The sequence below is a fragment of the Plectrocnemia conspersa genome, unplaced genomic scaffold (genome assembly GCF_051122295.1).
Source record: "Plectrocnemia conspersa isolate PC_06_02 unplaced genomic scaffold, ASM5112229v1 ptg000003l, whole genome shotgun sequence".
NCBI lineage: Eukaryota > Metazoa > Arthropoda > Insecta > Trichoptera > Polycentropodidae > Plectrocnemia > Plectrocnemia conspersa.
This window is the reverse complement of record NW_028277167.1, coordinates 8,766,221-8,783,667: the sequence shown is the minus strand read 5'-3', so window position 1 is coordinate 8,783,667 and position 17,447 is coordinate 8,766,221. Positions and strand designations below refer to the sequence as shown.

Here is a 17,447-nt window from a genome sequence, read left to right as displayed (position 1 = left end):
TATTGTATCAAAGGTACCAACAGTACATAATATATTTGAACAACGATAGGATTATAGCTGTAGATGTAGATTTGACTTATATTGACCTGATTTGTTGAGAACTAAGAATTATTTTATTCACATATCAATTTGGGTCTAGCTAATTTTTTAGGCATTTTCAGGTCAGGGTGAAGTTTGTACTCTCTTAACAGGTGGATTGAATCGAATTCCCCAAGCCCAACATTTTTTCACCGCGCCAAATACGTGCCACCGAATCTTTCCTTTGAATCGCAGTAATATGTCCTCGTCCTTTTTAGAGACAAGCTTTACGACTTGATTATATAACAATATGTTTGTTCTACTAACTTCGGCAAACCAAAATAGTATGTATTAGATAATAATATTTTTTACTCCAAAATCATAAAATGTTGTAGGTTTTGATTCAAAATATTCTTTTACACATTGTCTGTATTTTATTTTTTATTCCAACAAGATAATGAAATAAGAGCATCTGCTTTTCATTGCTTGATAGTAGATGAAACTGTAGATATTTCTGTTGAAAAAAACTAATATTGTATTACATATAAAATATGGACCAGTATCAGAATTGTATTATAAATTGGTTAAATGCGATCAATAATATCACATTATTCTATTAAAAATAAATTCGCATAGCAATAAATTAATTAGCATAGACACGTGTTATAGAGTATGTAATTATTTACACGTAAAGCACATTAATATGTAATTATCACTATTCATATGTAGATCAAATTATATTTTTATTATAAATATAGTAATCGACAATCAGTTGCTAAGGAGTCGCTGATTAGAATTGTAACTACTCATTCCATTACGTGCACCACTGCCGTTAGCCCTACGAGTCCAACCCAATGGGCGGGCACCCAGCTTTTGACGTCCGGATGAGCGGGACCACCCCCCGTAGTACTACATATTTATCAGAGTTTCATTAGTATTTCTCTCGAGCGCACAAGGAGATGTTTGTTTAGTCGCTAATGCCTCTCTGGAAGTTGGCCAAGGTCGGAGAATATAGTGGCTTACTTCGGTGGAGTTCGGTTCTGCCCAGTCTAAAATCTCTCGGAAGTTGCTGAGGTTACCGAGAACGGGAGGTAAAGTGGAGGTAGTTCAGTCAACTTGGCGAGCTTCGAGCGCTTCCGAACATTGTCGGCAAAAGGACCGAAGTCGGAGCTGCTCTTTCGAGCGCAAGCGATGAGATACTTCCCCTTTCGCTCTCCCGCGTGTTAAGTGACGAGAGTGAGAGAGATATTGATATGGTTTTACGCAAACTCGGTTCAATTTCAGTATGTGTGTAGGCGTCCTACGGTTAACACGCATGACGAGCGCTGCATCGTGGTCACGTGGTCAAGTTATAATACCACATGCTTATCGGGGACTTCAACAGACTCTTACTGACATCTTTGAATATTTTAGGGCACCAAAAGGGATTTATTATATTTTTGATAGTATTTCTTCTAACAGATATCGTTATTATATTTTTTTCAAATAAAATTAAATAATTAAAAAATAATTAGTGGTACTTGATTTTGTTAAAAAATGTATTTTCTTAGATCGGTTTATATAATTGTCACGCCATAACGAATTCTTATTTAGAATCGATGGCGACACATTCTAGGATAGTCACAGATGTGGTGTTCGTATTCTGAAGTATCATTTGGCATTTTGCAAAAGCCGACAAATATTTTGCGTAAATTGAATATTTACGACCGAAAAGTTTTCACTGATATTGTATTGGTGAGTGCCCACACAAACTTTTATAATTATCAGTAGCGTAATTTTAATTATATGACAATTTAAAAATTGCGATTATTTGGCACATTTTTCGATCGCGCGCAAATATGCGTGCTGTACGTGACAGAAGCCGCCGTCCGGACGGCATATGAAATTTGTGGCAGTGTGGCCGCTACTTGGAAGTCGGCGACCTCGGCTGACTTCAGTTGAACTTCGGTCGGACATCTTCCAGAGAGTAGTGCAAGCATACGATACGACTGTATGTAATGATACGACTGTACGAAATGATACGACTGTATGTAGTCAGAACTACATACAGTCGTATCATTTTCAGAACACCCACATGTTCCTAATATTTCCTCATACTTAAATAGACACACAAATGCAAATATTTAATACTCATTTCAACTCGATCAATTATTGGACAAAAGGCTCACTCGATGATTCTAGTTTGTACATTTCACGTTAAACTGCAAAATTAATCAAAATGCAGTATCACTAATGAGGTATAATTCGCGTTGTCACGCAACACACAAAAGACGACCAGGATTAAATCGCTTATAATTGAGTTAGTTATGGCAGTACCTATATATGTATGTATATACACAAACACACCGCAGGTATGAATGCAAATTCACATTTACATCTATGTATATAATTTAATACGGCGGAAAGCTTGCACGCGCACACCGCTTTATAATTAAATCGCGAAACGGTAGGCATTTCGCATCAACCTGTATATACCAATGTGCCGACGTCAAACGTTGCTGCGACGGCGGTTATCGAACGGAACGTGCACAAACGAACCGTGAATGTTATTTTCCATATATTATATACAGAGTGTCGCAAATCGACGTTGATTTGTATAGGGTCGATGGAGGATAATTGACACTTGACGCATGCATGCAAAATAAATAAGTTATCTTATAATATATGGAACACCTTTTAAAATATTGCATGGTTCTTCACTAGTAAAAATAAATATTCATTAAAGATGAATTTAACGCTTATTTGCTAACTGATAATTTAAAAAAAATGCAGTCCAATTCCTATAACTCTGCAAGGTTGTTCAACGCAACTGCAAATCTTAAGTTAAGCTGTATTAAGTATATAGTTTATCAATATTACGCTAAGGAAATGTCTACTAAATAATGAGCATAGATCTTAATTAAATAAAGTATATTAAAAACTTTATCTTTTTGATTATCTGGCACTCAAATGTGTATGTGTGATTTTTTAATAAAGGATATGTCTATTTAATAAATTTAAATTAATTTAACAGACCACTTTAATCCATTTTTTGCAAAAAAAAAAAATGCTTGAAAAATCAGCTCACGGAATGGTGCGTTTTATTTATGAATATATTGTAAGCAATATGTGTATAAATAAGCTAAAATATTTTAAAACTATTTGTAACGTTATTAACTATACTTATTCATTGTATAAAAAAAATATAAAATACTAAAAAATATATTCGCAGTTCCTCTCTAATTGTTAAAAAACCAATTGATTATATTATGACGACTGTATTATTCGATAAACTTTCAATATGCTATAAAACGCCTTTAGCACATCCCAATCAAGATCTAACGCCATATTCTGTATTGTATATCTAAAACGCGTTTATCTATGATAAAATCTAACACATATAAAGGAGTAGGTTGTATCCTTTGAATCGGCACGTTCGCCTCATAGATTCAGCCTCTCGCCACATCACACGAATATCGATTATTTCACTCCATATCGCAACTACGTCCCGTATGCAAATGCCGTAATGGTACGTACTAGTTCCAGGGCCCGATCGGAGATGTAATCATGATTTAGCCGGGCATGAAACGAGACTGCACAGGGCCGGCTGCGGTCTCGTCGACACAGTGCCGGATCGTGAACCACGTGGCTTCTGGTTTCGAGATTATATACATGTGTGCTATCAATGATATAATTTAGTTTCTTGGTGTAATATAATTTAGATAGACTTTTTGCGGAAACAAACTGCCTCATTGTATTAATAATATATATTATAAAATTATTCAAACGCGTATAGTTGATATTTCTATTATCTTCTTAGTATTTAATTAGGATATGCTTCTCTAGAGGCGTTCAATATATATAAAAGGCAAAAATTGGATGCGGAGATAGAGAGATACGGCCCTGTACGTGTAATTATTTTTTTGTGATTCGATACGAATACGTTACGTGCCGAAAATAAACTATTTTTGCACGCGAGCAATTTTGTACAAATTCAACATACGCTGTTCAATAGGTTGAAATTATATAATAATTTAATTGCTGAAATTATTGTATCTAACCTAACTGATACTGTGAGCAATAAATATAAATATTTTTTTTAAAATCCGTAAGCACGATTTAATGTCGAAGAAAAAGCTGCATATTTTTTTTATTCGACCTGCATATTATTTTTGCTTATTATCAACTAAGCGTTGCCCGTTTTTTTTTATTTAATACATATTAAAAATCTATGTTTCAATTTAATGAAAATCTAATTTTTTTAATTTATATTTCATCGTATACTAATTTGATGCATTATGTACTTAATGAAACACATACTTACTTATATTTTGCTAAAAAATGTATAACATACATATGATATTTTATTAAAAAGATGCAATTCAAGCTATTTAAAATATTTGCAGAACACTTTTAATTGCAAAAAAATACATTACAATTAGTGTTTATTTTCGAGAATTTCACGAGAAAAATGCTAAATCGAGAATTCTCATTTCCCGAAAAATTTTCTAATTTCTTAAGAAATTTTATGAAGCATTTTTTATATATTTACATTTTACAAAAGTATGTTTTTAAAGTTGAAAAAAAATTTAACCTCATTTTAGACGTGAAAATCAAATGGAACACAGTGGAGGCAATGCCAAAATTAAGTAGCAAATTAAAAATGCACTAAGTGATCTATGGAATGATCAATATTTAATTATTGCTGAAAGGATAATGAAGACTTTACAGTCAATAAAGATCACTGTATAGGGTATCTTAGTCAATAAGAGGTTACTACTAGGTTTTGTTAAAACAATTGGAGAATAGAAATTATGAGCTAAGCCCGAAATGTTAACATGCAATTAAATATAAATTAAATAATCGAAAAAGCAAGACATTGATGTCATTAATTAATTATTTGCAAAATCATTCTTCATAAGCAAAAATATGTAAAATAAGGAAAGAAACTATTTAATGGCTCGATAAATTCTAAGGACCCTTGTGACTCCATTGAATCATTAGAATCCATTAAATATTTCTTTTTTAATTTAATGGTACAATAATTAGAGAAAAAAATATTTCGGCTTTACATAAAAGTAGTGTAATAAAACTAAAATTGGTTCAATTGAACCAACTTTGCTTTTAGATTGGAAAATAGTTCGGATATTGTGCTTCATCAGGGTTCTTCCGATCTTTTCTGTCACCCCTCAGATGCATGGAAGACGGGCATGTGCTATGTAATTATATTATGATATTTTGTTATGCGGCCTTAAGGTTTTAAGTTTTATTTTATTCATATTAAAAGACTTTTTTGATAACACAAAAGAGCAACATTTGACCAAAATTTAATTAAATCACCGACCCGCAATATTGATTGATATTTTCATTAATTGATTTAATGCAATTCAATCTGTTTGTTACATTTATTAGTAATTGGTTTGTTGGAAAGTTAACAAACCCTGAAATGAATTGGAAATATGAAAATTAATTAAAGTTGTATTATATCAATTTGTATAAAAGCTTTCAATTATATTATAAATATTACCAGTATTTGATTACTTTGAGTCTTATGTTATGTTACGTATACATCCCAATTTATAATCTAATGGAGAAACACTGAGTTAGTGCTTCGATGTGAAAGTTTTAATTGCGTGCCACTAAATTGTAACAACGAACGGTCCACTGGAATAAGTCTGCAAGGGTCTCTAATTGGCAAAGTATCTAGATAAACCCACTCGAAGAGATGACAAGGGTGTCTTGCTAAAATTAACGGGTCCCGGGATCAAACAGTGTTCCATTTTCCCACAGAAAACTTAACGCAGTTTGTCAATAGTTTTACTGGTAACAAGTCGAGCTTGAAGACAACTAGAGGATATCCAAGTTGTACGGTAACCTAACACTCACGGGAAAGCTACTTTCAAACAATGCATGTCTTACCAAAGTTTGATTTAAGGGACATTTGCATAAGATTTATTTTTCTTTGTCATAGCCTATAGCGTCATATAATACACCATACATCCAAGACATCGTCCATCATATGATTAAGCTCGATGAGCTTTTTTTCCGTCTCGCCGCTTATACATTACTTTCCGGGACCGTTTTGTCCCTCAGGAGTGTCTCATTCAGGTCAGGATGATAAATTGAGTCTGTCGCTCCAATTTTTTTATAAGCTTTGGACTTCATGCTACTATTATTTATATTGAAGCGTATGCAACGGGCGACAACAAAATCCGAGGGGTGCGTTTTTTGCGCGGCGACAATGTGTGATTTATGAAGTATATTTTTGCACACTTAAGGACACTCCAGCGTCATGTAATTAAGTGCAAAGTTAACATTATATATGTAGATAGGCTTTTCAAATAGCTAATTTTACACCTAGTTGCAAACGCAGCCTCAGCTCAAAGATCGATTTGTCAGCACGTCTTCCGATTAATAATATTCACCCCGGAAGTGCTTCTGCTCGAAAAAATCCCTTTATCTGATTAGCGTAGAATCGTAGCACCAAGAGTACTTAGTAAGCAGTCAGTCGACTTGGCCCATAATCCTTGCCGAGTCACTTGACGCGAATCCTCTCCGGCAACAATTAGGCTCTCTTTATTCTTTTTCAATCTATCCCCCTCCTGTCTCTCTCTGGTGCTCCCTGAGGCTATTGACTATTGTCTACAGTTGAGGCTGCTAAATCCACTTATCCTCCTTTTTCTTTCTCTTCCGTCATAGTCGTCTGCTTCGTCAGAGTTTACGCAAGTCCGCAAATTAAATAAACCGAAGATATGATATAAATGTACAATATAAGATTATATCTATAACAAAATACACAACATATTAATTTATTATTATACATTATAATATAAAGTAAACAATACGGAATAAGTAACGAAAAAATAACAGACATAAAAGGAGAGGAATGGTAAAATGCCGAGAGTTTTCCAGACAGCGAAAGCCGCTTTGAAATAATGTCGAAGTGCACCTACAAGTTCTGCAACAGATGCATTCTAAAGCTCATCTTCCCACGCAATTCCTACAAAAATATACTTTTTAAAAACATATTTTCTTTATAGTGAATCTAATTGATTGTATTACAGAAAATCACGCTTCATTGATGAAATTTATGTATCTATAATGAGCATTTTCACGGGGCAATGACAATAAGGAAAAATATATAAATATACACCCTTAAAACAAATTTCCCCTATATCTTGTCACATCAATCTTGGCCGTTTACCCATTTTTTCTGAGAAAGTTCGTTTGATCGTGAGTCACTTATCGGCGCGTAACACAATTGATGGGTTGTTTATGGTATATTGAAAAGATTCTCCCCTTTATATGTACGAGATGAATTTGATATGTTTTTCTTGTTTTTAGTCGATCTTGTCCGAACGATTTGCCCCAACTTATAAGTAATTGGGTTAGTCATCTGAGAATGGATACAAATCTAAATCTATTACTTATAAATCTGAATAAAATAAGGACATACCATAAAATTTTATTTGTCTAGATTCGGTGTTAAAGCTTTAAATCTAATAATTAAATTACCACAACATATACATTAATTACTATAATTAAAAGCATTTTTTTATAAATACTTCTATTTTTTTCAACATAGTCGCTATAACAATTTTAGAAACGTTTTAAACGTCCGCTTTTTTTCAACCCCCGAGAATAATTCTGCACACTTTATAAAATTCATTTATTATTACAACTATTAAAACATTTTTTTATTTTTGTATCATTTATCAGTAGCAACAGATGCTTCTAAATTTTTATCTTTTAACTGCCTCAAATTCACAACATCTATTTGGTTATAACGAGCAATAAATATACTTCACACTGAACAGGATTATGTATTAACACGGCCATTTAAAACACACGCTCTAAGCAAAATAATGCTGTGACTAAGGCCCAATAGATTCTAACCCTAACAGAAACAACAGTGTAGGCAAACGAATACGAAAATAACTTTTATCGAAAATACATACCTAATTATTATTATATTTGTATTTTAACATAACGATATAAGACTCCTACTGGAGTACCTCAAGGATCCAATTTGGGTCCATTGTTGTTTTTTTGTTCATTAATGACATAGAAACAGCAATAGAGCATTCAGATTTTTTATTATATGCAGATGACTTGAAAATTTACAAGAAAATGCATTCGATTTCTGATTCCCTCGACCTACAGGAGGATCTCAACTCTATATGGAAATGGGCTTGCTATAACCAATTGCCTTTCAGTGTAAAGAAATGTCACACAATTTCATTTTCAAGGTCATTAACGCCGGCAAAATATTCATACCATCTAGGCGGATATTTTCTGGAAAGGTTTTCTTCAACTAAGGATTTAGGAGTGACTTTCGAAGAACGTTGGAAATTTAGCCAGCACATTGCAGAAACTCATAGCAAATCCTTAAAAATGCTCGGTTTTATCTTGAGAAATGCGCGTTACTTCAGGAATACTTTACTATTGCCCACTCTTTATGATACTCTAGTCCGCAGCATACTAGAAACTAGCTCCATCATTTGGATCCCAGGCGTAATGAATCAATGTAATGAATTGAAGCTGGAAAAAGTACAACGTAAATTTCTTCGATATTTATACTTGAAGGAATACGGGTATTATCCGTTCTTGTTTCCCAGTGCTTTTATTTTGGGAGCCCTGGGATACGTTTCTTTGTCGACTCGCAGAAGTGTTTATGTAATTAAACACTTCTGGAAATTGCTCAAGGGCATCGTAGACAATCCTTCAGTGCTCGAGCAGCTTCAAATGTGGGCTCCTGAAGGTGGTTATAGTTCTCGGTTACGTCCACTATTCTTGCCTGTTAAGTCTAGAACTGGAGCACTTGCCAACTCTTCTCTGGCCAAGGCTATTTATCTGCTCAATTCTGTCCATAGTAATATTGACAATTTCTCTTGCACATATGGAGCTTTGGTTCAGTTCGTATGGGACAATGCACACCTGTTGAGGTGATTTGTGTCTGTTGTTTTGTCTTGTTTATATTTGTATGTATTATGATGTATTAGTACTTTTGACTATCGTGACGCATTGGGTTTGACTGTCAGGTCACGATGGTTATAATTTTAATAAATAAATAAATAAATAACATGCGTTAGCCCAATGCGTTACAACAGGATAATACAATAATCAGAAATATTATCTAGATTGAAATCAAAATGAAATTGTAGCCACTATCAAATAAAATATATTTATTTTAAATGTTTTCTTGAAATATACCATTCAATAGCCTAATGCGTTATAACTAAGTAAACACAATCAACACCCACAAGTTAACAGTGAGACCCCAGACTAAAACAAAGGCTATAAATCAGTGATGTCACTATATACGTTGTAACGCAATTTTATTTGAATTATTGCTTTATAAGATTAGGAAAATCTAGGAAAACATAATCTCCCAGACAATACAAATTAAAAAACGCAAGTTTATATTTGATTTGAACTTTCAGCTATTTTTCATTGACTTGTATCAGGAGTTTTTCATATTATTTATTCATACATTCATATTTAATCATACACATGCTTTATAAACTTATATTTAGACACATTTTAACCATAGTAATAATAATGAAAAGAGCAACAAAAGGATAGAAAACTATTTGTTACGATTTAATATGCTCCAAATACAAGAACAACACAATATAACAATGCGCTTCTAAAACAAGGTTACTCAATAACTTTGAAGCAATCTGAAATTCGCTCTCTAGTCTGTAATTCTTTGTCCGAAACCCATAAATATAATTTTACCATAATTGAATTTACTTATATACTTTACTAATACTAATAAACGTTATAATAATAAATAAACTTCCGTTGATATATTAAATTATTTTGTAATGAAATGTATGATTTACAAAATAATTATGGAACGTAGACGCGGAACAAAATTAATTAAATCTCTACTTCGCTGTATCAAATATAATGAATAAAACATTAAGCCAATAATTTTTGCCATAATTATGAAAAACACAACATTTACTTTCACTTTAAATTTTAAATCAAGTTCGTATCATGATTCTTCCTTGTTAAATCGCTTAACCGCGAACGTCGGTATCTCGTTTCCCGCAGAGACGACGCCGGAAGGAAGGAAAATGCATCCGGAAAAGCTTTTATACAAACGACGAATATAATCGCACTAGGTAAAAATAATCACGTCTCTAACGATCAAGGGGTGTAGAGCTTGGTTTCTCCTTAAATCTTTTAATAAAAAAAATATTCTTCAATAAAAAATAATAATATCAAATGACGTGAAACCCTTTTTTGCGGAGGTCACTTGCGCTTTTACCGAGCGATTAAATCATAAAAATAAAGTCTAAGCCCCCCACAGTTAAAATACAAATTAGCGTATAAAAACGCCGTTTCGGCGCAATTAATTTTTACCGTGAAAGCCTTCCGGATTGTACCAAGTTGCGCTCGGCCCTGTATATATGCATTACATTAAAGGCACAAGAGAGGGGAACAATTTCGATTCTATTTGTATTCCAACTCTTTTCAATGGTACTCTATATTCCGTCGATTATGAGGGATGAAAACGTGGGGTGGTAATTTGAATTTTTTTCTTCAAATGTGCACAATATAATAAAAACATATTTTATCATTATTCACGCACGCTTAAACGCAATTTCGTATTTGCAAATAAATTGAAATGAGTACTTATATACATAATTTAATATATTTACCGCAAATAAAAGTACTGCTAAAAATATATTTAAATTGTATACATAGTACCTTAATATTTTAATTATTAATACAATTTGTTTTATTGTTTCAGATAACGACTGCATTCTCAAACACCAAGAGACATGTCAAATATCGGTAAATGTAAAAAACCTACAATGGAACCAGAATAACCAAAGCGTTCATACCAAAGCAACGATTATTTTATTATTTATTTTTTTATTTCACGTCTAGTCTTTGTTGTATTTTTTATTATTTTCTTGCTATTTTGTTTGTAACGTAAATGGAAAAATGTCTCTGACGGGAAGTCTAATGACTTATGACAATAACAACGACTTGTTGAACACGTCTCAAGAGAAAATGCTCAAGAAGGCCACGACAGTGACGCAGGGGGCGGGTCAGAAGCAACCCCTTGTGGCCGTATCCACACAGACAGGAAGCAGCAGAGGGAAGAATAAGACCGGAGGTTGCTGCGGAAGAAGACATCTCAATTCATTATGGTCGCTGTGGTATGGAATGTTGGCAACGATAGCACAGATCTACATCATCATGCAGGGAATGAGAAAATTTTTGGGTATGTTTTATATATATTACTTTATAAAATATAATAACAGAGTTTAAAGAACAGTAAGTCTTCGAATTACGAAATAAATTTGCTTCAATGGTTTTTGTGTAAGTCATTTAAAACCTGAATTCAACAATTTGGGAACAAAAAGCGTAAAATAAATCACTTAATATAAACATATATACATTTAAGTAAAAACTAAAATGTAATTTGTATGATACTATATGTGTTTTTTAGTATATGTCTTGTAGCTCTTTTAATTATTTTTATAAATAATGTATAGCATGCAAAAGCATAATCTTGATCATATTAAAATATTAAGATCTGTTTAGTTAATTTTTATGGTTATTTTTTCTGAAAAAATGAAAATTTTTTCCCGGCTCAAGTCCATTATAACTTCGTTTTAATTTATATTAAAAACCAAATCCTCCACTTCCAGATATATATCTAGTTAATTAATCATCAGTTTGCATACAATTTTCAATCAAATATAAAGTGAGCTTGTTTTATATAATATATAATATATCGTAGTAGATATTAAAATTTTATTTCAGGCACTACAAATATTTGTATCAGCTTTATAAATATCATACGTTCTGTTCATCTAAGCATTCAGGTTTCTTGATGTTTTTTATTTATCAATTTTCTCCCGAAATCTTGAGAAATTTTATTTATAAAAACATATATGTAATATCTATCTTTATATTAATAATAAAAGGGGATAATCGTTAAAGAGAAAAAACTTCTATAGATAATTTATTATAATGGACGCTAATAATCAAAGGAACAGAACCAATCGTTCTACTTTGGACTCCTGTCTTTATACCTGAATCGTAGATAAAATTGTCCATAACAACTGCTGCTATTTTAAATTTTTAGATAAATTTAAAATACCTCTCTGAATTATTGAAAAAAACACGATTTAAGTTCGCCGATGTACAAATTTTATGGCGTAACTATGTTAAAAGCCACCGTACATTTTTGCAATCTGCTGATTCTCACGCAAAATAGTTTCTTTTTATCTGATTGTTAATGTAGTTCTTAACCTTTTAAGTGCTGAATTAATGTTCATAAAAAGTCATCTCAATTATACAGTAAAAAATAAATTTAAAGATTTATTTACTATTTTTTTACATGTTTTTATTCATTCTATACTGCATCTATATTCCCATTCAGGATTTAATCTTCACTGTATAATTGACCCATTACGTTAATTTTTATGGAGTTATATTTAGAAAGTTAATTCAACACTTAAATAAATATATTTTTTTATTGAGCGTGGAATAAATCCGAATGAAGCTATAAACAATGATTCTAATTTATCCGCACCTATCACTTAAAGGGTTAAATTACCAAAGTAAAGAAAAGGCCGTTAAATCATAGTTGATAAAATCGTAAATAGTTTTTTGCCAATCAAATACTTCCGACCTCTATTAAAGGCTTTCAAAATAACATGCATATTTTTAATCATCTTGCACGGACCCACCCTTTCTTATGCAGAAGTTGTAAAACATTAAAAAATATTCATACAAATTTAATTTTAAACAAAAAAAGACTGAATATTCTCGAGAAATAATTCTCGATTTGGCACTTTATTCGAGAAATTCTCGAGAAGAAACACTATGTTTATAAATTACTGCTGCCTGTCTAAATTTTATCCACATGTATTCTTCTTTAATGTATATATTACACTTTAGTTGTTTTCGGAATAAAGAACATTATTTATATGCTTTTATTGTACTCAATCAACAATAAAATAATAAATGACTATTATTTTTGCAATATTTTTCTATCTCTTGCATAAAATAAAGACAAAACATGTCCTCAAAAAAATATATAATCATCCATGCTCTTCTATAGATTTATATATAATAAATAGGTAGCAATGTTTTGGAAATATTCTTTAAGGCCATTTAGTTTTCGATGTTTTAAATTAGTGATAGTATAATTTTTTAGTAGGTTAGCTAATTATGAGATTCTAGGAAAGATTTTTTCAACTGTAATTAATATGTATAACTCATCTGGGATTTTTTCCTTTAACTCTTCTCTGTTATCCAAGATCAACTATCGTGTTTCAATAGGGACTATACACATATTTTTTTGTAAGTACATGTTTCCTCTAAAGTATTCCGTTAATATTTGGATTCAGTATCAGCTACGCAGATCCCCAGTCGTTAAATTTATCAATTAAAATATCATAAAAAAACTTGATAGATTTTACGAATATTTTTTCATAAATAATATTATTTAACATAACAAAAACTAATATTAATGCGCTTTAATACTTTCATTAAGACCAGTTTACACCGCAGAACAATTTTTACTTTGAATTAATATTTTGTAAATATAGGATTGCAGTTTTCAAGCAAAATTTTATGTTTGATTCAAAAACTGCGAATAAATACAAATCACGCTTTATTTTCTCACAGAAAGAATAAAAATATACTATTTTATAAGTAGCTGTGTGTTAAAGGAATGTTTAATATATACTTATTATTTATCATTATTACTGTTGCTGAAGTTTTCAGTAATGTACGATAAATAAACAGTAATACGTCAAAATTACCTTTTGTCAATTTTTTTTGCTTGTTTTTAAATGTAGGTTTGAAACATAGAATTCTATATATTTTTACTTATTCCTGAAATTTAATATAATCATTAGTTTGCTAAACCTTGTATTAATACTGTTGCTGTCCATTTTATTACTGATTATTTTTTAAAAACAGAAGCTTAAGTAGTCTTAAAAATCACAATAAACATTTAATTAATAACCAATATATTTTGTATATGAGCAATAATCATTGTTTATAATTATTAAAATATATTTCACTGACTTCAGTCTAATTGTGTGAAACACGTTGTAAGGCATTGGGTACACGCCTATTGTGCTGCAACGGAATATTTTTATTCCATTCTCCAATCCGTTTGTATAATATTTAATAAATAAAAGTCTAATTAAACGTTAATAAAGCGCGATGTTTGGTTCGAGCAAAACAAAAGTAAACCCCCGCCGTACAAACATCCGAAAAGACGCAATCAAACCAACCCCCTTCAACCCCTCCAACAAAAGTACATAAAACCAAGAAAATCCAAGTAGCGTTGTTTTACAACTTTTCCTTTTGTAACACCCCCAATTTTTACATCGGGTCCGCGACATCAGAAGATACATCAGCGCCCATTTTTCCACGTCATAAAATTTATGAATTTTGTAAAAAAAAAACAAGAAGAAGAGTGACGGAATAAACTAGGGTCAAAGTGCACGGATCCCTTTTTGTCCCCCTTTGCTACTTACGTACCTTACCTCCCTTTGAGTTTAGAAGTGTCACCCGGGAAAATAATTTAGTTAATTTTCCTGGGCACGGAATGAGTTTTCTCATTGTTGGCCTACGACAGATGGTGTCGCAAGACGCCATTGTTGTTTGTTTTGTGTCGCTGAATTAATTTAACTTCTTTTTTCGAAAGCGAAGAGAGCGTGTCTCCTAGGTGAAGTTTACACAAAACGTTGCTCTCTAATGCCTTTCCGAAAAGGAACAAAAGGAAAGAGATGCAATTTCCGCTATGGCTCTCCACGTGTATAAATGATATACATATACATTTGATGTATAAAGCGTTTGACCCACATCACTTTATGAATGTTTTTCACACTAACCCATATGTGTAATGTTTTTCTCTTTCCTGTTGTGATCTATCAAATAAAAAGTCATAATATTAAATGATATTTTTTGCTTCAATTATATGTTACATCTAATTTTTGTATACTATATATTATGACATGACAGGTGTTGTCCCAATGCGTTGCAATGATGTAAGCACAATCACTAACTATCTGTATTGATTGCTTTCAAAACTGCATTGTTATTCAAATCAGATACGAAAAAAATTGATAAATATGTGGAGAATAATAGTAGAAAAAGTTGGAGAACATATTATTTAGTAAAAGTAGTACAACTAAATATATTTGTATATTTTTACTGATTACATTCAAAACATGCATGTAAATTAAATTATAGTTTATTTTAAATATATGTAAAACATGTATTAAGCCATACATAATCATTATATTATTAATTTATTATTATATGTTATTTAAAAAATATTTAATGAATGTTTAATTAACGGTCCCCTTCTATCATTACACGATATCTTTAAATATTTACATTAAGCGCGCGAGCAAATCCTTTCCAAAGACAATAATATAATCATTCTTAAGCTATTAATCCTTGAATAAAAATCTTCATGGAAATTGAAACGAAATGTTCACTAATCATAATTCTTAGAATTGGCCATAAAACTTATATTGTTAATCGGAAATCTCTGTCCCTTTTTTAACTACCTGCTCTGAATTTATTTTAATTTTTTAAACAAAAAGTATGAGAATTCTCGAAAGATTTTATCGATTGGATTTTTTCTAGAAAAGAAACCATAGCGACAACAAATAACATTTCTTTACTAGACGTCACTTCTTCTTACTTTAAATGCACGTAGTTTTTTTCTAAATTAAATATGGAAATGGATAACAGGAAGAACCTAATTTTGATAATTGCTTATCATTAAAAAAACAAATTATTACACTACTAATTATTCTCGTTTTTATTTTACAGGTTACTGGATGTTAGAGTGGCGCGGACCCAATGGCGTAGGCATCGTGGACCCTCCTTTGGAAGTTTGCGGAGGATTAATAGCTCTATGCATAGCTGGATTATTATTAGCTCCATTCCTAGCTTCTGCTGTCTTCAGGGCAGGAAACTTACCGAACGACGGGAGAAAGTTGGGCTCGCAACTATCCACCTGCACCGCCGGACCACCTATTCCACCCCAGCGAGAGCCCAACCCCAAGAACCACGGTAAGAGAAATTCCATCAACCAAATCCCCACAAAGGTATAGTGACACTTTATTAGACACATCTAGGGATCAAGCACCCGCGGTGATGGATGACTGGGGTGCAATATGAAAAAAAGTTTACTCGATCATTGTGCATAATGGTATTAAAAGGACAAGTTTTTATGAGGTGGTGGTGCGGGGTGTTTGAATGATGATGTCGTATGACTGACGACCCCGTCTGGGTTGTTAAGTGACGCCTTGCATGACAGCGCTTAAACGGTGTCTTAAAATGGTGACATTTTCTATCTCGTAAATTGCGTTTTGTGCCAGTGTAATTCTTCTCAATTTAAGATATCCACCATGTTTTACCTTTTTATTTTTTTATGTAAAATAATGATGCAGATATAGTCATTATATTTGGATATATCAACCTTTTTATTACAAAATATTAAAAGCCGGTAGAAAAGTTCGTACTGTTTTTGCTAGAGTTCGATGAGAGAGCTTTTCACGAATTGTTAAACTAACTCGTGTGTCATTGCCTCTTAATTTTTATTTTTTATAAGTCCGCAGCTGCACAATATTTACTAACAAATATGAATATTTTATGAAATTTCGGCAGTAACAAAGTGTTTTATTAGCTAATAGTTATTATAGGCATTACTGTTAAATTGAAAGAAATTGCGTTCCAGTGCGTTCTGTGATATGAAAACACTGACAAAACAAGTAACTTTCGCGTGGACTCGTAACCTCAGACCATAAATCTCTCATGTTTGATCGTATATACGACGTAATCGGCAATATATCCACTCGTTCACGCACATAAACCATACTAGGTGACTCAAAAAAATATTTGTTTAAACCATGTTTAGTTAAAATGTATTGGAATTCGTCAGATTTTGCATAACTTTAATTCTATTTTCATTCTCGACAGTATCAGACTCATTCCAACCATTTATTTTTATAGCACTGTACAACTTCTAAGTCATACATTTTTAACCCTACTACTTACAATATTTTTTAGCTTTAATATTCCTTCACTTTTGCAGACATTTCAACAACCAGCTCTTAGACATCTTAGTGATTTTTAAGGAACTTGCGATGATAGTCCCTTTCTTCCTAGATAGTTGCCATTTTTTTGATAGTATATTCTTCTAACAGATATCTTTATTATATTTTTTTCATATAAATTAAATAATATAAAAATAATTAGTGGTACTTGATTTTGTTAAAAAAAAACGTTTCGAATATTCTTATGTATTTTCCTAGATCGGTTTATATAAATGTCACACCATAACGGATTATTATTTAGAATCGATGGCGATTCTAGGAAAGTCACGATGTAGTGTTCGTATTCTGAATTATCATTTTTAGGCCTTATGGAATTTTGCAAAA

The 17,447-nt window shown here is 31.8% G+C and overlaps 1 protein-coding gene across 5 annotated transcripts in view; it reads left to right on the top strand.

Moving 5' to 3' along the window:
* The window catches only part of tinc (transmembrane protein tincar), a 168,619-nt gene that overhangs the window by 127,634 nt on the left and 23,538 nt on the right, over positions 1 to 17,447 (top strand). For all 5 annotated transcript variants that reach the window (XR_015809116.1, XR_015809117.1, XM_088183063.1 and 2 more), the window contains 2 exons: positions 10,763 to 11,242; positions 15,835 to 16,077. Coding sequence is in view for 3 of the 5 variants with exons in the window: in XM_088183063.1 (XP_088039189.1) it covers positions 10,960 to 11,242; positions 15,835 to 16,077 (526 nt within the window). In the remaining 2 variants the exon portion in view is untranslated. The remainder of the gene's footprint in view (positions 1 to 10,762; positions 11,243 to 15,834; positions 16,078 to 17,447) is intronic.